The sequence below is a fragment of the Dendrobates tinctorius genome, unplaced genomic scaffold (genome assembly GCF_039654945.1).
Source record: "Dendrobates tinctorius isolate UK_male_01 unplaced genomic scaffold, ASM3965494v1 ptg000015l, whole genome shotgun sequence".
NCBI classification, from domain to species: domain Eukaryota; kingdom Metazoa; phylum Chordata; class Amphibia; order Anura; family Dendrobatidae; genus Dendrobates; species Dendrobates tinctorius.
In genome coordinates this window covers 46,399,144-46,420,241 of record NW_027361683.1, presented here as the reverse complement: position 1 = coordinate 46,420,241, position 21,098 = coordinate 46,399,144, and the positions used below count along the sequence as shown (strand labels likewise).

The 21,098-nt window shown below is 43.1% G+C and overlaps 1 protein-coding gene across 1 annotated transcript in view; it reads right to left on the bottom strand.

Moving 5' to 3' along the window:
• The window catches only part of LOC141076975 (transcription elongation factor A protein 3-like), a 189,790-nt gene extending 185,228 nt beyond the window's left edge, over positions 1–4,562 (bottom strand). Inside the window, exon 1 of the mRNA XM_073564148.1 lies at positions 4,308–4,562. Within this exon, the coding sequence (XP_073420249.1) occupies positions 4,308–4,376 (69 nt within the window). The 5' untranslated portion in view covers positions 4,377–4,562. The remainder of the gene's footprint in view (positions 1–4,307) is intronic.
• Between the last annotated feature and the right edge of the window lie 16,536 nt (positions 4,563–21,098).

Here is a 21,098-nt window from a genome sequence, read left to right as displayed (position 1 = left end):
TTTTAACTCCCTCCTCCGCCCACCATTGCCCCCTCTAACTTCTCTATTCTCTGCTGAGGACCTCGCCACGCACTTCAAAAACAAGATAGACCAAACACAGCAAGTCTTTATTATTCAACCACCACAACCCCTTTGTATACCAGACCAATGCCCAAACCCCATAACCTCCTTATCCAACATCACTGAAGGGGAGCTTGCTCATTTTCTCTCCAAATCACACCTCACCACTTGTGCACTCGACCCCATCCCATCCCACCTCCTCCCCAACCTCACCACCACTCTTATCACATCTCTAACCCACCTCTTCAATCTATCACTAACTTCTGGTACCTTCCCTTCTGCTTTCAAACATGCCACAATCACGCCTATCCTCAAAAAGCCAACCCTCGACCCAACCACTATGTCCAGCTATCACCCAATATCACTGCTCCCATTCGCTTCCAAACTCCTGGAGCAATCTGGTTTCCGCCCCATCAATCCACTGAGACAGCCCTGACCAAAATTACTAATGACCTACTTACAGCCAAAGCGAACGGACAATACTCTATACTCCTCCTTCTAGACCTGTCCTCTGCCTTCGACACAGTTGACCACTGACTCCTACTACAGATCCTCTCTTCCTTTGGCATCAAAGACCTCGCACTATCCTGGATCTCCTCATACCTCTCCAACCGCACATTCAGCGTCTCCTACTTCCACACTACCTCCTCATCCCACCCTCTCTCTGTTGGAGTCCCCCAAGGCTCTGTTCTAGGATCCCTACTCTTCTCAATCTATACACTTGGCCTGGTGCAACTCATAAAGTCCTACGGATTTCAGTACCACCTTTATGCCGATGATACTCAGATCTACCTCTCTGGCCCAGGCGTCACCTCTCTGCTCTCCAAAATCCCGGAGTGTCTATCAGCCATATCCTTCTTCTTCTCATCCCGCTTTCTCAAACTGAATGTGGACAAATCTGACATGATCATCTTTCCCCCATCTCACAGATCTTCCTTACCTAACCTATCTATAACAATTGATGACATCACGCTCTCCCCCATACCAGAGGTCTGCTGCCTCAGAGTAACCCTTGACTCTGCGCTGTCCTTCAAACTGCACAGCCAAGCTCTCTCCACCTCCTGCCACCTCCAGCTCATAAATATTTCCAGAATCTGTCGCTTCCTCAACCCTCACTCTACTAAAATGCTTGTGCATGCCCTCAACATCTCCCGTCTCGACTACTGCAACATCCTTTTCTGTGGCCTCCCTGCTAATACCCTCGCACCTCTCCAGTCCATCCTTAACTCTGCTGCGCGACTAGTTCGTCTCTCTCCTTGCTACTTCTCCACTTCTCCCCTCTGCAAATCTCATCACTGGCTCCCACTCCATCAGCGTATCCAATTCAAATTACTAATACTGACCTACAAGGCCATCTATCACCTGTCTCCCCCATATGTCTCTGAACTAATCTCCCGATACCTTCCCTCACGTAATCTCCGATCCTCCCAAGACCTCCCTCTCTCCTCCACACTTATTCGCTCCTCACCCAACCGCTTTCAAGACTTCTCCCGAATAGCCCCCATACTCTGGAATCCTTTGCCCAACACGTCAGGCTATCAACCACACTTGGATCCTTCAGACGGAACCTGAAAACCTATCTCTTCAGGAAAGTCTACAGCCTGCAATGATCCCCGCTGCCTCCTCATCACTACTGGAGCTATCGCCTCATCATCACTGGAGCTGCTGCAACCGCCCAACCTACTGTCTCCTTCCCCACCATCCTGTAGAATGTAAGCCGGCAAGGGCAGGGTCCTCTCTCCCCTCTATATCAGTCTGTCATTGTTAGTTTGTTTACTGTGATATCTGTAATTTGTATGCAACCCCTTCTCATGTACAGCACCATGGAATCAATGGTGCTATATAATTAAATAATAATAAATAATAATACTAATGATGGTTAAGTGACACAGCCATCATCTGCTTCTGAACACCCTCCATTCATCCACTGCCAACCCACACCATACATGGTCATTAAGAGGTTAAAGTGTATGGATATGGATACCTTGGGGCCAGTTTTGTTTTTTTACTTAAAGCATAACCGTAATAAATCAATAATACACATGAACATAAGCAATTTTATATTATACCTTATCAGAGAAATCTGCGTCTTTCTCTGGCAGGGATGATGATCAGTCATTATCAAAATTCTCAGTTCTGAGGTAAATTCTGTGTTCAGTGAAGACTACTATCTAGAAAAGATTCTATCTAGACAGAAGGGAGAGGAGGAAGAAGAAGTTCTGCCTCTAGCTCCTCCCTCCTTCCATCCATGGAATTGTATCAGTAGCGCAGGGCTCATCTGATGTAACAACCTTATGTGAGTGCCTGCAACGCGAGCGCTGACACCGCTGGAACGACGCCGGCCTGTGAGGTGAATTTAACTGCTTTTATTTTAATGGGGGCAAACATTCAGATTTAGTAGGGGTTGTCCTAGTAGAGGACAACCTCTTTAATCAACGTGTTTCAGAGCTGAGCAAACTCCATCAGGAAAAAAGGCAATGATCTCATATCTACTTGACCAGCAGCGTGGCAGAATTATCCGTATATGCCTTTCTACCATTATATTCATGTTCATCTCACTATTAACCCCCTAATTGAGGACAAATACATGATTGCACGGGTGACAGCATGCAAACAGGTCACCTTTGAAGAAGGGGAGGAAAAAAAGAGGTGCAAAAATGAAAATTGGCTGGGGTTAATGTGGTTTGTAGTCAAAAATCAGCTGTGAGCACCACAGAAAAAAACTGATAAGAGTAACATACTCTAATCAGAACAAACTCACTGGCAGTGCTGCAGAGCTCCGCTATTGGCTGCAGTGCTGTCTACGTGACACAGGGAGCAGTGGCAGAGATACGTGCCTGGGGAGGGTGAGTAAAGCACAGTTTGTTTGGTATTTTTAAACAAACAGCGGCAGGGTGACTGGGGTTTTTCTGAAACTGGAAAACCCTTTAATCTTATTCTGCTACTAGCATTGTGCAAGGAAACATCCCAAAAACTCACACAATGTTTAATTAGTCCTAATTTAGATTTATTTATAAAATACATGCATTTATAGTAAGATAAAAAAAAAATTGTCCCTAGAGGTGTCAGCACGAATGTTTATTTTCATGGGAAGAGGGAAATAAGCCTCTGACAGCTGCAAATTTCGCTGATTTCCAAAAACTCAATGTCTAATTTTATATTTTAATTAAAAATCTCAGTTGGTGCAGCAATATTGGCACATGTACATTTTCTTTCTTCTTAACCAGAGGAAACATTCTACATGAATAGCAACCAATTAATATGTCTAACATAATAAGCAAAGAGCATTCCCCACACCTCTGCATAATGTGACTACGAGAAGCAGAGAATTATAAAAATGGAAAATCACATATACAGTATTCCCTGTAATAAGGCCTCAGAGCAGTACTCCGCTATTTTTCATGCTACGCGCCTACTATGCTCTCCGCCATTGTTCGCCTGCATTTAGTCTATTCTGCTTCTTTCTGTTGCATGAGCGCTCGCTGATGAAACAACTTATTCCAAACATTTCTCTCCATTGTTCTGCCACAAATCTGAACAATGAGAGCAATTTAGCGAGTACATTGCATTGCCTTGTTTATGTACTTTGCCAAAGTGAATCTATTAATCTGCGTCTAATATTCTTATTTCCTGCTTTCTCCCATCACACCCCCTCTCGCCCTTCTTATTCACCTGTTCACTTGTTTTGTGTGTTGCTCGCTATTCATATCTAAATCCCCTCCTCCTTTCTACATCTCGCGTTTCAGAGAAAATCATGGCCCCTCTTTCTCAGGGCCTAGCTTACGCACACTCCCCCCCATTCTTTCTATGTTCCAGCCCTGTCAATCCTAGGATTTCCAATTACTCATGCATCATTTGCACTGTGTCCTACATACACTCCTCAGAAACTTCCTACTTTACAACTTGCTTCTTTTTGACCACTATCACTTGGCCCATATCCTAGACGCTAACCCAACCTTATGTACACATGGCATATACTGAGTGACTAGTTTGCTGTGTGTTTCCCAAGTTGATATTTTTGTTTTGCCTTCTTTTCAACATTTAATTCAGTGACCATTGCCACAGGGCAATTTTTTGGGGAATGTGCATGGACCGTGAAGGTACATTGTTATGGACTCCATCAAGATAAGTGATGGGACTTTAATGCAGACTATGTTGCTAAATTCAAAAACTAGCACTCAGTGACACAACAACATTTCTTTAAAACTGCAATTAAGCAACTTATTTATATAGTCCAAAATACTCACTTTGCTCTGCTCGCTGATCCGCTTCTCCAGCCTCCTGCCAATCTTCAGTAGATCTTCTTCTGTCTCCATGTGTCCTGAATAAACGGAGCAGCCACCTAGCTGTATACTTATATGTGCACCAGTTATAGGGTGCACAGATGATGTGAGCTTGACTTTATACTGCCAAAAGATTTTGTATAGTGATTATCACATAGCAGATTTCTCAGATTTTGCATACACTTTGTGTTGTGTGTAGTGTGTCTCTGTGTGAGCTATATAGCTGTGTTAATAAGTGTATACAAGTTTGTTATGCTTAGTGCCAATGAGGGGTGTGTGTCAAATTAAAAATAGAACCAAGGTCTTTGGGCTGGACACAGGCAGAGGGGGTGAGCAGTGACAGCTGGTTACTTGGACTACACACGTCCAAACACAGCATGCTCAACAAACCACATGTTGTCTGCCTGCACATGGGGCACTACTATTATGGAGATAGACAGAAGAACACTGCACACATCATTTCAAAATATTTGATATTAGAAGAACTATGGTTTCAGGTTAATATATCTGTCTAAAAATCTAAAATGTTGCAATCCGTAGAAAATAACATTTTTGTGACAGGCAGGGTCGGAATAAGATATTTTGCTCACCTAGGCAGATGATGTCACTGGTGCCCCCACCTCAAAGCATAGGAATTGGTCAGAAATAGAGTTGAGCGACTTTGGTCGGATCGGGTTTCGTGAAACCCGAATGAAACAAAATAAGTTTCAGATGAAACTCGTCCGACTAGAGCAAAACAAAGTCGGAGTTTCGTCCGAAACCCGACCCCAATGCAAGTCAATGGGAAATAAAAGTCGGACGAAACTCCGACTTTTTTTGCTCTAGTCGGACGAGTTTCATCTGAAACTTATTTTGTTTCATTCGGGTTTCACGAAACCCGATCCGACCAAAGTCGCTCAACTCTAGTCAGAAACTGAAGTAGTAGGGCCCCTAATGTACCGCCACCCTCTGATGGGTCAGGTATCAAGCTGTGACGACCATTTCCACTAGAACTGTTACCCTCTTTCACCAAAAAATACCAGCAAAAGTAAAAAAAAAAAAAAGTGATGTACTTTAAGGATTTGACCTATCAGGAAGTGTAATTTAAAAGTTAGAAATATACGGTAATCATTTATTGTTTGCAGATCATTTACATAATAACAGGGACAGGTTGCGACATTCATCACATATTTTAACCCCTTTACCACCTTAGATGTATCCATACTTCCCTGTGGCATGGTACTTACCGACTTGGGACGGATGGATACATCATGGCGATCGCCCACACAGGTGCTGTGTGCTCGATCGCTGCCGGGTGTCAGCGGATTCTGACAGCTGATATCCGGCACTTAGTCCTACGCTGCTCCTGGCACTTTAGCCCCCTAAATGCTGCAATCAGCCTCGATTGCAGCATTTCGAGAGCAGGCTGAGGGAAGTCCCAATATAAATGCACAGCGTAGAGCACCGGATAAATGTGATCTCAAACGTAATGTAAAATGTTCCCAATGAAAGCTTCAACTCAATCCACAAAAAAAAGCAAATCCCCACTCAGGTCTGTCATCTGTTAATCATAGAATCATAGAATCGTAGAGTTGGAAGGGACCTCCTGGGCCATCTGGTCCAACCCCCTGCTCAAAGCAGGATTCGCTAAATCATCCCAGTTAGATGTCTGTCCAGCCTCTGTTTGAAGACTTCCATTGAAGGAGAACTCACCACTTCTCATGGCAGCCTGTTCCACTCATTGATCACTCTAACTGTCAAAAAGTTTTTTCTAATATCTAATCTGTGTCTCCTCCCATTCAGCTTCATCCCATTGCTTCTAGTCTTTCCTTGTGCAAATGAGAATAAAGTTGATCCTTCTACAATGTGACAGCCCTTTAGATATTTGTAGACAGCTATTAAGTCTCCTCTCAGTCTTCTCTTTTGCAAACTAAACATTCCCAAATCCTGCAACCTTTCCTCATAAGACAGGGTTTGCAGACCGGTCACCATTCTGGTCGCTCTTTTCTGAACTTGCTCCAGTTTGTTGATGTCTTTTTTAAAATGTGGTGCCCAAAATTGGACACAATATTCCAGATGAGGTCTGACCAAAGAGGAGTAGAGGGAAATAATTACTTCACGTGATCTAGACTGTATGCTTCTGTTAATACATCCTAGAATTGCATTTGCCTTTTTTGCTGCTGCATCACACTGTTGACTCATATTCAGTCTGTGATCTATTAGTATACCCAAGTCTTTTTCACATGTGCTGTCACTTAGCCCTATTCCTCCCATTCTATATATGCTTTTTTCATTTTTATTGCCCAGATGTAGTACTTTGCATTTCTCCCTGTTAAAAACCATTCTGTTAGTTGCTGCCCACTTCTCCAGTTTATTTAAATCTTTTTGAATCCTCTCTCTCTCTTCTCTAGTCTTAGCTATCCCTCCTAGCTTTGTGTCATCAGCAAATTTAATCAGTTTACCCTCAATTCCTTCATCTAAATCGTTGATAAAGATGTTGAACAATACAGGGCCCAGGACAGAGCCCTGTGGTACCCCACTTGAGACATTCTTCCAACTGGATGTGCAGCCATTTACGACCACTCTTTGGGTCCGATCACTAAGCCAGTTATGAATCCACCTAACAGTTGCCTTGTCCATTCCATACTTAGTCATTTTTTCAATAAGGATTGTATGAGAGACTTTGTCAAATGCTTTGCTGAAGTCAAGATATACTATATCTACAGCATTTCCTTGATCCACCCAATCAGTAATACCATCATAGAAGGAAATTAAATTAGTCTGACATGACTTATTAGTTACAAACCCATGCTGACTCTGTTTAATCACTTCATTCTTATCCAGGTATTGACATACATGTTGTTTAATAATTTGTTCAAAGATCTTTCCTGGTATAGAAGTCAGACTCACCGGCCTATAGTTGCCTGGGTCCACCTTCTTCCCCTTTTTGAAGATAGGAACAACATTTGCTCTTCTCCAGTCTTCTGGCACTTCTCCTGTTCTCCAAGAATTTTCAAAGATTATGGAGAGGGGTTCAAAAATTTCTTCTGCTATCTCCTTCAGTACTCTGGGGTGTAATTCATCTGGACCTGGAGACTTGAATACATTTAGGTTAGCTAAGTGTTTCCTCACTATCTTTCTGTTTATAGATATCCTGGATTCTTCTATTCCCTTAATAGGACAGTGAATAACAGTTGATGTTACATTTCCTTTCTGAGAGAAAACAGATGCAAAATAGGAATTTAAAAGTTCAGCCTTCTCAACATCCTGTATTACCATTTCATCATTTTCATCCTGTAAAAATCCTATAGCATCTTTGACTTTTCTTTTACTTTTGACATATCCCCAAAATCCTTTATTATTGCTTTTGACATCTCTTGCAAGCCTCAATTCATTTTCAGCTTTAAATAATCTGATTTGTGCCTTGCAGGTTCTGCAGACAGCATTATATTCTTCTTTAGATATGCCTCCTTCTTTCCATTTTATAAACATTTTTTGCTTCCTTTTTAGCATGTGCTTAAGTTCTGTGTTCATCCATCCTGGTTTCCTTAAATGCTTCCTATTCTTCCCTCTTTTCGGAATTGTTAACAACTGTGCTTTGAGAATTTCATTTTTCAAGATTTCCCATCCTTCCTGGACATTTTTGTCTTTAAGGATATCCAGCCATTGGATCCCTCCAATTCTCTTTCTGAATCCCTTAAAATCTGCCTTTCTGAAATCTAACCTTGACGTCTGAGTCTTCACAGGTCTTCCGCCTCTAGTTATCCAAAATTCTAAAATAGCATGGTCGCTACCTCCTAGGGTCCCAGCCACTTTTACCTCCTCAACCATTTCCTCCCTGTTTATAAGGATTAGATCCAAGGTAGCAGTTCCCCTTGTTTTCTCCTTTACCTTTTGGAAGATAAAATTGTCAGCAAGAGAGGATAAGAATTTCCTTGACCTGTTAGTTTTGCCTGAGAGAGATTCCCAACAAATGTCTGGATAGTTGAAATCTCCCATGACAACTATGTCATATTTTTTGGAGAACTTGGCCATTTGATGCATAAAGAGTTCATCCATATCTTCAGCTTGCACAGGCGGCCTGTAGTAAATGCCTACAATGGTGTCCTTTCCATTGTTCTGTCCTTGTATTCTTACCCAAACAGTTTCCACAGAACTCCCAGTCTCTGAAGCTTCAATCTCTGTGCAGATATACGCATTTCTAACATACAATGCGACACCCCCTCCTCGTTTATCAAGTCTGTTTCTTGCAAATAAGTTGTATCCTTCTAGTCTTGTATTCCAATCATGTGTATTGTCCCACCAAGTTTCAGTGATTCCAATGACATCATATTTCTTTTCCTGTGTTAGTAGTTCCAATTCTCCTTGTTTGTTGCCCATGCTTTGTGCATTAGTATAGAAACATTTTAGTTTGTGATTGATTTCTCTTTCTCCAATTTTTTTTTAATTAGATTCTTTCGTCTTTGTTCTTCCTTTCCACTTCTAATAGCAGAGTTCTCAGTAGCATTTGTCAGGTGTATGGCTTTTTCTGGTCTTTTGCTTCCCTTCCCATGTTGTTCTAGTTTAAAGCTCTCCTTACAAGTGTAGCAAGGCGACTTCCAAATACCTGCTTTCCAGTCTTCGTAAGGTGCACCCCATCTCTAGCAAGTAGTCCATCGTATAAGTAGTTCACTCCGTGATCCAGAAATCCAAATCGTTGCTGACGGCACCATCGACGTAGCCAGTTGTTCACCTGCAGAATCTTATTCCACCTCCTTGTTCCATGGCCATCCACTGGGAGGATGGAAGAGAAGACCACCTGCGCTCCCAGTTCTTTCACTTTCTTGCCTAAGTCTTCAAAGTCTCTGCAGATGGTTTCCAGATCGTTTCTTGCGGTGTCATTTGTCCCCACATGTAGTAGCAGGAATGGGTAGTCATCTGTAGGTCTGAAGAGTCCTGATATCCTGTCAGACACATCTTTAATTTTTGCACCTGGAAGACAGCACATTTCTCTTGAAGTTATATCCGGTCTGCAGATAGCGGCCTCTGTTCCTCTCAACAGGGAATCCCCCATGACCACCACTCTCCGTTTCTTCTTCACAACATTTTTCTTTCTCCATCCAGGAGGACTCTGAAGGCATACAAGGTTGCTGTTTGTTGGCAAAGTCTTATCCTGATGTATTTCTTCATCGTTTTCCTGCGTGAGAGCCTGGTACTGGTTTCTGAGCAGTATGGGTGCTGACTGCCTCCTGATCCTCCTGCTTCTCTGGGTCACATGTCTCCAATCCTCTGTTTCTTCAGGTGCACTTCGAATTTCTTCTCTTTCTGTAACATGAAGAGATAATTCTGCTCTGTCCAAGAACTCTTCACCTTCCTTAATGATCTTCAACGTAGCTAACCTCTCTTCGAGATTTTGCAACTTTTCCTCCAACAGGGTCACAAGCTTGCATTTGTGGCATGTGAAGTTTGGCTTTTCCACTGGTAAATCTGTGAACATGTAGCAAGAAATGCAGCTCACCAAATGGCTCCTGGCCTCTTCCATCTTGAGATTTCTTAAAAAGATGAAAGATGAGCCAAAATTCGCACGCCGACAGGCGCGCGGTTTCTCCGATTTCCTCTTTTCAGCTGCAACGGCCAAAACCCAGTGATCGTTGAGCTCGCGGAGACTCTTCACTTATCCCAGAAGGCACTGGGAATATGCAAATGATCTCCTCAAGACTCTTCCCCTGGTTTCTCCGATTTCCTCTTTTCAGCTGCAACGGCCAAAACCCAGTGATCGTTGAGCTCGCGGAGACTCTTCACTTATCCCAGAAGGCACTGGGAATATGCAAATGATCTCCTCAAGACTCTTCCCCTGGTTTCTCCGATTTCCTCTTTTCAGCTGCAACGGCCAAAACCCAGTGATCGTTGAGCTCGCGGAGACTCTTCACTTATCCCAGAAGGCACTGGGAATATGCAAATGATCTCCTCAAGACTCTTCCCCTGGTTTCTCCGATTTCCTCTTTTCAGCTGCAACGGCCAAAACCCAGTGATCGTTGAGCTCGCGGAGACTCTTCACTTATCCCAGAAGGCACTGGGAATATGCAAATGATCTCCTCAAGACTCTTCCCCTGGTTTCTCCGATTTCCTCTTTTCAGCTGCAACGGCCAAAACCCAGTGATCGTTGAGCTCGCGGAGACTCTTCACTTATCCCAGAAGGCACTGGGAATATGCAAATGATCTCCTCAAGACTCTTCCCCTGGTTTCTCCGATTTCCTCTTTTCAGCTGCAACGGCCAAAACCCAGTGATCGTTGAGCTCGCGGAGACTCTTCACTTATCCCAGAAGGCACTGGGAATATGCAAATGATCTCCTCAAGACTCTTCCCCTGGTTTCTCCGATTTCCTCTTTTCAGCTGCAACGGCCAAAACCCAGTGATCGTTGAGCTCGCGGAGACTCTTCACTTATCCCAGAAGGCACTGGGAATATGCAAATGATCTCCTCAAGACTCTTCCCCTGGTTTCTCCGATTTCCTCTTTTCAGCTGCAACGGCCAAAACCCAGTGATCGTTGAGCTCGCGGAGACTCTTCACTTATCCCAGAAGGCACTGGGAATTTGCAAATGATCTCCTCAAGACTCTTCCCCTGGTTTCCATATATCCATAATGGATATATAGGGGACTTCCATGTTACTGGTAGCACAAAGACTATGGCTGCTCACCCTCCAAAAGAAATTCAGCAAAATCTGCACTCTCAAATCTAAATGCCCCCTCCCTTCTGAGCCCCAATGTGCCTAAACCACATATAGCGCCTACGTTTGGCATTTCTGTAGCAATTAGAGCCCGCCTAATTTACGTGCGTGTCTCCAGAAGCATAGTGTACTGGTCACTACAATGGCAGTTTGCAATTTTCACTCAGCAAAATCCATGGCTGCTCGTGTTAGGTTCCTGCCTCTGCACAGGAGGGAACACGAGCCTTGCCTCCTGTGGTCTCCCATTCCTCTCCAGCCAGAGAGGAGGCTGCTTAGCAGAGAAGGTGGTCCCAGCACCTTGCCCAGGTTAATGCTAGGTGTCTGGGTGCTCTGTCTGGCTCTACTATTGTATCATGCCTGAGTCAGCAGCAATCAGACGCTCCTGGGACTAAGTCCTGCTTTTCCCCTACTGAGCATGCCCATGGGATGACCTCTCATTGGAGGTAGGACGTCACGTGTTCAGGTCCCGTTGCAGCTCCTATTGGACCACCAGGAAGTGTGTGTTTGATGATGGATGTCTGACTCTGGTGAATGACATTATATTTCCCCTCCCTTTGATACGCATGTGTGTAGGGTTTAGGGCTTTAAGTCAGGACTGAGTTCTGGCACTGCCTAGCGCCGCTGTGCTCTCAGCTCCATTTACTTAGTAAGCACCTGAGGGTGTTATTCAGCACACGACACCATGGTATAACCGCAGCGTCTGTCAGAGCGGTGCCGTGCACAGATAGTGCGCTTTCCAGCTCTAGGCTTAGGTTGGTTAGTGGTGTCCGCCAGTGCGGCGCTGTACATACTCAGTGCGGTAAGAAACTGCCTGCTGCACCCTGTGGCTGTTAACAGGGTACAGCATTCCTTAAGGGTGTCATGATCCATGCTGGATCATGACAGATGAAATGCACTAGTAACCTTTTTTTTTCCTTAAGCTGTGGTGCTTAAAGATAGTTTTGCCCCCGGTGGCCATTAGGGTCATTGGACTGTGGGTTTTTCAGTTCTAGTTTTTAGGATCATTGCACTCTGGTTTCTTTAGTTTAGTGCATGTGATTATAAAGCAGGTGTGATTGCTCTGGCTCTGCTATAAAAGAGTGTCAGGTGTTGCAATCACTGTTGGTGATATTGCTCATTTCCAACCAAGACTGGTGAAGGAAGGAGAGAGAGAGAGTTCCTGGCAGCTCAGTCAGAGTCCTGGTGTGGAAGGAGTCAGAGAGGATTTCCTTGCAGTTCTGACAGAGCTTGGTGGCAGCTGTTCAGGAGGAAAGCTGCATTCTGGTGGTGGACTCTGTTGCTGGGAGCGAGAGCAACAGAGCAAAGCTAAGTTGTGTTTCCCTGTTTGTATTTTTCCTTGGTGTGTATTAGTACAGCAGTGGGGCCAGTGCCTGCACCACCCAGCTCTCTAGCAAGGGATAGGGGTAGGGTGTGCTTGGATGACAGGCTCCAGGCTCGGCGACAGGTGAGGAGCCTGTATAGGGAACGTTGGGAGTGTTAGGGACACTGACTCAGGGGAGTGCAGGAGGTCTCCACGTCCCCATTCCCTATCACAGGGCCCACCATTGTAACTGTTTTCCCTTCCCCCGTGTCTTGTCGTTTTAGTTACTGGCCTGTGGGTCATGTCACACAGGAGAGTAACACGTGACAAAGGGTCTACCCCTGGCGCCGCAGTAGCGGCTTTGTGTGTGAGTGGGTCTAGAGGGGCACTGACCCTGTGTCTTGGGACAGCATTCCGTGACTTCACACTAACGCTCTCCTAGCCGTAGTCTGTGAGGCTGAACAGGTTATGGCTCCTACGACTGTTAGGGCAGTGTCTGTGAAGTAACATAGTCTGCCTCAGTACACACCGGATGACTTTAACCTGCGTGAGTTTGGCTATTTCCTGCCATACACTGTCCGCTATTGTTTAGCAACAGTTAACACCACGGCACGTGGACCCCGGACTGCGAACGCACCTAGGCTCTATGCTTATTTAATTAGGTGCATTCCGCCAGTCCTTAACAGCTTGCTTCTGGAAAACACCCATGAAGTCAAATTCTGCACTACACGTGTAGATAAATTCCTAAAGGAGTATAACTTCCAAAATCGGGTCACTTGAGGGAGGGATTCTGCTCTTCTAGCACTTAGAGGCTCTGTATGAAGTCTGCAAACTATTCTAGGAAAATCTGTGCTTCAGGAGGCAAATAGCCATCTTTCCCTCCCGAGTCTCGCCGTGTGGCTAAGCAGTATGGTACAGACACATATAAGCTGTTGCCACGTTCAGTACAAATTGTGAGACAAATTTTGGTGACATTTTTACCCACTTCTTGTGTGAAAATGTAAAATCTGGGGCTAAAACAAAATTTTGGTGGTAAAAATATAATTATTTTTTTCTTCACTGCACAATGGTATAACACTATTTGAAGCACGTGTGGTTTTAATATAATCACTGCACCTCTAGATGAATTCATTGGGGGATGGGTGTAGTTTGTAAAAATGAATTCACATATGGGGGGTTTCTGTTGTTCTTGCTCTCAGGGGCTCTGCCAATGTGACATGGCACCCTCAAATCATTCCAGCAAAATCTCAACTTCAATATGGTGCTTCTTTCCTACTGATCTTTGCACTATGCATCAAAAGTAGTTTTCCCCCACATATGGTGTATAGGCATACTCAGGAGAAATTGCAAAACAAATTTTTGTGGGGAAAATGTGATTTTTTTTTTTTTTTTTGATGGCTCAATGTCATAAACTTCTGTGAAGCAAATGAAGGTACATGGTGCTCACCACACATCTAAATACATTCCTTGAGGGGTTTCCAAAAATGGGGTTTCCACTGTTTAGGAACATCATGGGCTCTCCAAACGAGACATGGCGTCCGCTATTGATTCCAGCAAATTTTGCATTCAAAAAGTGAAGTGACGCTCCTACCCTTCCGATCTCTGCATGCCCAAACAGTGGTTTTCCCCCACATATGTGGTATCAACATGCTCAGGAGAAATTGCACAACAAATTTTGGGGTCCATATTTTCCTGTTGCCCTCGCAAAAATAAAAAAAAATGGTTCTAAAGTAAAATAATCGTGAAAAAATGTTAAATGTTGTTTTTTTTTCATATTCCAAAAATTCCTATGAAGCACCTGAAGGGTTTATAAACATCTTGAATGTGGTTTTGAGCACGTAGAAGGGTGTGGTTTTTAGAATGGTTTCATTTTGGGGTATGTTATGTCATATAGGCCCCTCAAAGTCACATCAAATGTATTGTAGCTTCTAAAAAAATGGTTTTGTAAATTTTGTTAGAAAAATGAGAAATCTCTGGTCAACTTTTAACCCTTATTACTTCCTAATAAAAAAAAAATAGTTAAAAAATATTGCTGATGTAAAGTAGACTTGTGGGAAATGTTATGTATTATCCATTATGTGTGACTCTCTGATTACAGGGCAAAAGAATAAAAAATTTGAAAATTGCAAAATTTTCCAAATTTTCGCCAAATTTCCGTGTTTTCACAAATAAACTCAAATCATTTAAAATAAATGTTACCACTATAATGAAGTACAATATGTCTCAAAAACATCTCCAAATTAGTTGGATCTGTTGAAGCTTTCCAGAGTCATTATCTCATAAAGTGACATTAGCAGAATTGTAAAAATTGGCTTGGTCATTAACGTGCAAACCAACTTGGGGGTTAAAAGGGTTAAATGTCAGACCCAAGGATAATCATTATACATCAATATTTCACTAGAACCACCATCAGTACATGATGTACTTTCAGAACCAACAGAAGTACATGAATACATCACTAGAGCTATCATAAGTATTTGAATACAAGATCCAAGTGTAGTACAGTGTCAAGTCAGCTCCATATACAACTATATTGTATGACCCTACAACTCTCAGTATGTCCTTAACAATGGTAAGGAGATCCTGAGCACTGTAATTATCAGTCATTATTAGTGATGAGCGAGCACTAAAATGCTCGGGTGCTCGTTGCTCAGGTCGAGCAAATTGGAATGCTCGGGTGCTTGACACGAGCAACGAGCCCACTGTAAGTCTCTGGGAAAACCAAGCATTTTTGCCTTGATCCCTGGTAGTCCTTTTAGGGTCTAAAAATGTCTGTAATCAATGGGAACAGTGCTCAAATGACATGGGAACATCATGAGGAAGACCCCTGGAAGCATTTCTGACTCCTAGGTCACTGCTGTGAACAATGTTATCAAGAGTGTTATTCCACTTTTACAGGCGCACACTAAAACATACAAAAACAAAACCAAAATGGATTTTCCTGGGAAATATGTTAAGGAACATCCTTTTCAGGGTAATGATTTCTATGTAAGGCAAAATAAATAACCCCCCAAAAAATGTACCTCCACCTCTTGGGCTATGTTCATACGTAGCGTTCTTTATCCGTTTTTCCACTGTAGCATTGCTTTCAACCAATACAAATACATTCACAGGGAAATGGCATTTTAACATTTAACAACCTTAGCTGGCCATGTGGTGTGTGACACATCACCAGACAAATCCTGTTTCATTTATGAAGGAGGGACTCTGAAAGTCACAAAGCCTATTTTTATTGGGGCATCAGGGGGCATTAACCCCTTTACCCCCAAGGGTGGTTTGCATGTTAATGACCGGGCCAATTTTTACAATTCTGACCAATGTCCCTTTATGAGGTATTAACTCTGGAACGCTTCCATGAATCCCAGTGATTCTGACATTGTTTTCTCGTGACATATTATACTTCATGCTAGTGGTAAAATTTCATTTAAATAACTTGCGTTTATTTGTGAAAAAAAACAAAATTTGGTGAAAATTTTGCAAATTTCGCAATTTTTCAACTTTGAATTTCTATGCCCTTAAATCACAGAGATATGTCACACAAAAAACTTAAGTAACATTTCACACATGTTTACTTTACATCAGCACAATTTTGGAACCAAAATTATTTTTTGTTAGGAAGTTATAAGGGTTAAAATTTGACCAGCGATTACTCATTTTTACAACACCATTTTTTTAAGGACCACATCACATTTGAAGTCACTTTGAGAGGTCTGTATGATAGAAAATACCCCAAAGTCACACCATTTTAAAAACTGCACCCCTGACAGTACTAAAAACCACATTCAAGAAGTTTATTTACCCTTCAGGTGCTTCACAGGAAATTTTTGAATGTTTAAAAAGAAAAGATGAACATTTCACTTTTTTCACCAAAAAAATAATTCAGGTCCAATTTTTTTTATTTTACCAAGGGTAACACTAGAAATTGGACTACAAAAGTTATTGTGCAATTTGTCCTGAGTATGCTGATACCTGATTTGGGGGGGAACCACTGTTTCGGCGCATGGCAGAGTTCAGAAGGGAAGGAGGGCCGTTTGACTTTTTCAACTCAAAATTGGCTGAAATTGAGATCGGATGCCTTGTCATGTTTGGAGAGCCCCTGATGTGCATAAACAGTGGAACCCCCCACAAGTGACCCCAGTTTAGAATCTAGACCCCCTAAGGAACTTATATAGATATGTGATGAGAACTTTGAACCCCCATGGGCTTCACAGAAGCTGCACAATTAAAAAAAATCATATTTTTTCCTCAAAAATGATCTTTTCACCCCCAATTTTTATTTTTGCATGGGAAACAAGACTCCAGAGGTTATTGTGCAATTTGTCCTGAGTAGGCTGATGCCCCATATGTGGGGTAAACCACTGTTTGGGTGCATGGCAGAGCTCGGAAGGGATGAGTGCCGTTTGACTTTTTCAACGCTTGATGTCATATCGCATTTGCAGAGCCTCTGATGTGCCTAAACAGTGGAAACCCCCACAAATGACACCATTTTGGAAACTAGACCCCCCAAGGAACTTATCTAGATGTGTGGTGAGAACTTTGAACCCCCATGGGCTTCACATAAGTTTATAACGTACAGCAAAAAATTTAAAAAATCATATTTTTTCCACAAAAATTATGTTTTCACCCCCAATTTTTATTATTCCAAGGGAATCAGGGCGCCAAAGGTTATTGTGCAATTTGTCCTGAGTACGTTGATACCCCATATGTGGGAGAAATCTACTGTATGGGCACATGTCGGGGTTCGAAAGGGAAGTAGTGATGTTTTGGAATGCAGACTTTGAAGGAATGATCTGCGGGTGTCATGTTGCGTTTAGAGAGCCCCTGATGTGCCTAAACTGTGGAAACCCCCCACAAGTTACCCCATTTTGGAAATTGGACTCCCCAAGGAACTTATCTAGATGTTTGGTGAGCACTTTGAACCCCCAAGTGCTTCACAGAAGTTTATAACGCCTGGGCGTGAAAATAAAAAAATCATATTTTTTCCACAAACATGATCTTTTAGTCCCCAATTTTTTTTATTTTGCCAAGGGTAATAGGAGAAATTGGACCCCAAAAGTTGTTGTCCAATTTGTCCTGGGTGCCCTGATACCCAATATGTATGGGCACACATCGGGGCTTGGAAGGGAAGTAGTGATGTTTTGGAATGCAGACTTTGATGGAATGGTCTGCGGTTGTCATGTCGCATTTGAAGAGCCCCTGATGTGCCTAAACTGTGAAAAACCCCCACAAGTGACCCCATTTTGGAACCTAGACCCCAAGGAACTTACCTAGATGTGTGGTGAGCACTTTAAACTCCCAAGTGCTTTACAGAAGTTTATAACGGAGAGCCATAAAAATAAAAAAAAAATATTTTTTTCCACAAAAATCATATTTTAGCCCCCAATTTTTTATTTTCCCAAGGGTATCAGGAGAAATTGGACCCCAAAAGTTGTTGTGCAATTTGTCCTGAGTAGGCTGATACTCTATATGTGGCGGTAAACCACTGTTTGGGCGCATGACATAGCTTGGAAGGGAAGGAGCACCGTTTGACTTTTTCAATGCAGAAATTGGCTGGAATTGAGATCAGATGCCATGATGCGTTTGGAGAGCCCCTGATGTGCCTAAACAGTGGAAACCCCCCAATTCTAACTCCAACCCTAATCCCAATCTCAGCCCTAACCATAGCCCTATCCCTAACCCTAATGGGAAAATGGAAATAAATACATTTTTTAAAATTTTATTTTTCCCTAACTAAGGGGGTGATAAAGGGGAGGGTTGACTTACTATTTATGGTGGGTTTTTATGTTTGGCAGCTGTCACACGCTAAAAGATGCTTTTTATTGTAAAAATAGTTTTTGCATCACCACATTTTAAGAGCTATAATTTTTCCATATTTTGACCCACAGATCCATGTGAGGTCTTGTTTTTTGCGGGACGAGTTGATGTTTTTATTGGTACCATTTTCGGGCACGTGACTTTTTTGAGAGCTTTTTATTCCGATTTTTGGGAGGCAGAATGAACAAAAACCAGCGTTTCATGAATTTCTTTTGGGGGGGCATTTACACCATTCCGCGTGTGGTAAAATTGATACAGCGGTTTTATTCTTTGGGTCAGTATGATTACAGCGATACCTCATTTATATCTTTTTTTATTTTTTGGTGCTTTTATACAATAAAAACAATTTTATATTAAAAATTATTTTTGCATCACTTTTTTCTGCGAGCTATAACTTTTTTATTTTTTTGCTGGTGATGCTGTATCATGGCTTGTTTTTTGCGGGACAAGATGTGGTTTTCAACGGTACCATGTTTATTTATATCCGTCATTTTGATCGCATGTTATTCCACTTTTTGATCGGCAGTATGATGATAAAGCATTATTTTTTTTTTGAAGGAGTTCACTAAAGGGGTTAACTAGTGGGACAGTTTTATAGGGTGGGTCATTACGGACACGGCGATACTAAATATGTGTATTTTTATTTACCAAAAAGAGAATTTATTAGGGAATTTTTTATTTATTTATTTTATTTATTTATGATTTTTTTACAAATTATTTTTCACATGATTTTATTTTATTATATTGTCCCAGGGGAGGGACATTACTATATGGTGTCAGATCGCTGATCTGACACTTTGCAGTGCACTGTGTCAGATCAGCGATCTGACAGGCACTGCAGGAGGCTTTCTCAGCGCCTGCTCTTAGCAGGCGCTGAGAAAGCCGCCTCCCTGCAGTACCCCAAAGTCCCCCGTATCCATATTGTATCTGGGGACCTGCAGGAAGGAGGCTCTCAGAGCAGCGCGAGCACATCGCGGTGCTCCGAGGGTCTCAGGGAAGCACGCAGGGAGCCCCCTCCTTGCGCGATTCTTCCCTGTGCCCCCAGCACACTGCGATCATGTTTGATCGCAGTGTGCCAGGGGTTAATGTGCCGGGAGCAGTCCGTGACCAATCCTGGCACATAGTACCGGGTGTCAGCTGTGATAATGAGCTGACACCCAGCCGCAAACAGCGGCGCTCATTTTTATGGCTCTACGTTATAAACTTCTGTAAAGCACTTGGGGGTTCAAAGTGCTCACCACACACTTAGAACAGACATCCTAGATGGCCACATGAAACCACAGAAATTTTGTACTGCCATACTGTTTGCCTATGCATTGAATGCAAGGCCTGACTTGCCACAACCTGAGCAACGAGCATACTCGCTCATCACTAATCTTCACCCATAAATAGTGTTGAGCATTCCGATACCGCAAGTATCGGGTATCGGCCGATATTAGCTGTATCGGAATTCCGATACTTAGTTCCGATACTTTTTTCATATCGAATACCGGAATCGGAAGTTCCCATAATGCTAGGAGCCCGCTCAATTTGATTCAGCCAATGGGGATCCTCAGAAGTGTGGGCACATCCTGTTAGGCATGTAGGCATGTTAACTATTGGCATTGCTGTGATTGGCTGCTGAAATGATGTCATGATGCACTATAAAAACCGCTGCAGCCGCCATTTCTGGTCACTCTGCTGTGAATTCAGTTAGGGACAGGCTGCTGTTGAAGACTGTGAGGGACAGTTAGAAATAGCGATCATCAAAAATATCTATTGCTCTACCCAGGCTACATAATCCACCACTGTAGCATTTTTGTAGCCCAGCAGCGCTTTTTTAATAGCTGTCTGCAAGGGCTGTGTGAGTGCAGACCCACGCTGTGTAGTGTGTCCTGCAGGCACGTCTGCTTGTAGGCCGCCCAGCGTGTGTCTCTGCCTCATACACATTTTTATTTTATTGCTGCTTTTTTTTCTTCTCCTGTATAGTGTGTTTCCATACGTATCCATATACGTTGGTTGCAAACACTAAAGGAGTGGACAGCGGAGCCTTTCAGCAGCCTTTCAGTGCTATAGCCCATTTCTCTGCACTGTTTTTGGCTGTCTGATAGGTCTCTCTGTGTGTGAGTGCAGCTCACGTTGTAGTGTGTTCTACAGCCACCGCTGGTTGTAGTCCGCTCAGCGTGCGTCACTGCCTCATACACAGTCCTTTTTTTTTATTTATAGCAGCAAATTTGTCCAGATTTTTCCTCCTATATTAGTGTGCTTCCATCCGCATCCATTGTCATTGGTTGGTTGCAAACACTATATAGGATTAGATAGAGGAGCCTTTTTGCTGGCTTGTGCCCTTCAGGGCCAGCCATACTAGTATCACCCTATTTTTTGGAGCCTCATCGATTACATTGTAGGTTAGCTTCCTGCATTGTAATCGCTCCAAAAAGTTTGTGATACTATAGCTTTCTAACTTTGGTCACATCCTTTTATTCCCCCCCCCCCAAAAAAAAGGAAGTAAAGTTCACCCAACACTCCACTTTAGAGTTGTGTAGGCCATATTAGATCATATTAAAGTGTAGTACACACACTCTTGTCAAAATTGGTGTTTCTTATACTGGTTAGCAGGTGTTCAGGAATAAGAACACTAAGCCCCCCCTTTTTTACTTTTCTGCCTATCTTTATCCGTCTACCACGATGAATAAGGCACGTGGTCGTGGCCGTGGAGTTTCAGCAGGGAGAGGACGTGGGGATTCAGCAGGGAGAGGACGTGGGGATTCGGTGCCTGCTGCGGCCACCAGTGACCCGGCATCCCCCACTTTTACCAGGCAATAGTCCTTCATTCGCAGCTTTGTAGGACCTCGCCGTACCCCACTGCTGCGTGACGAACAAATTGAAGCCGTTGTCGGATGGATGGCAGCTAACGCATCCACTTCAATGACTTCCGCATCCTCTCAGGGCCAGAGCACTGAAGAGCAACCATCT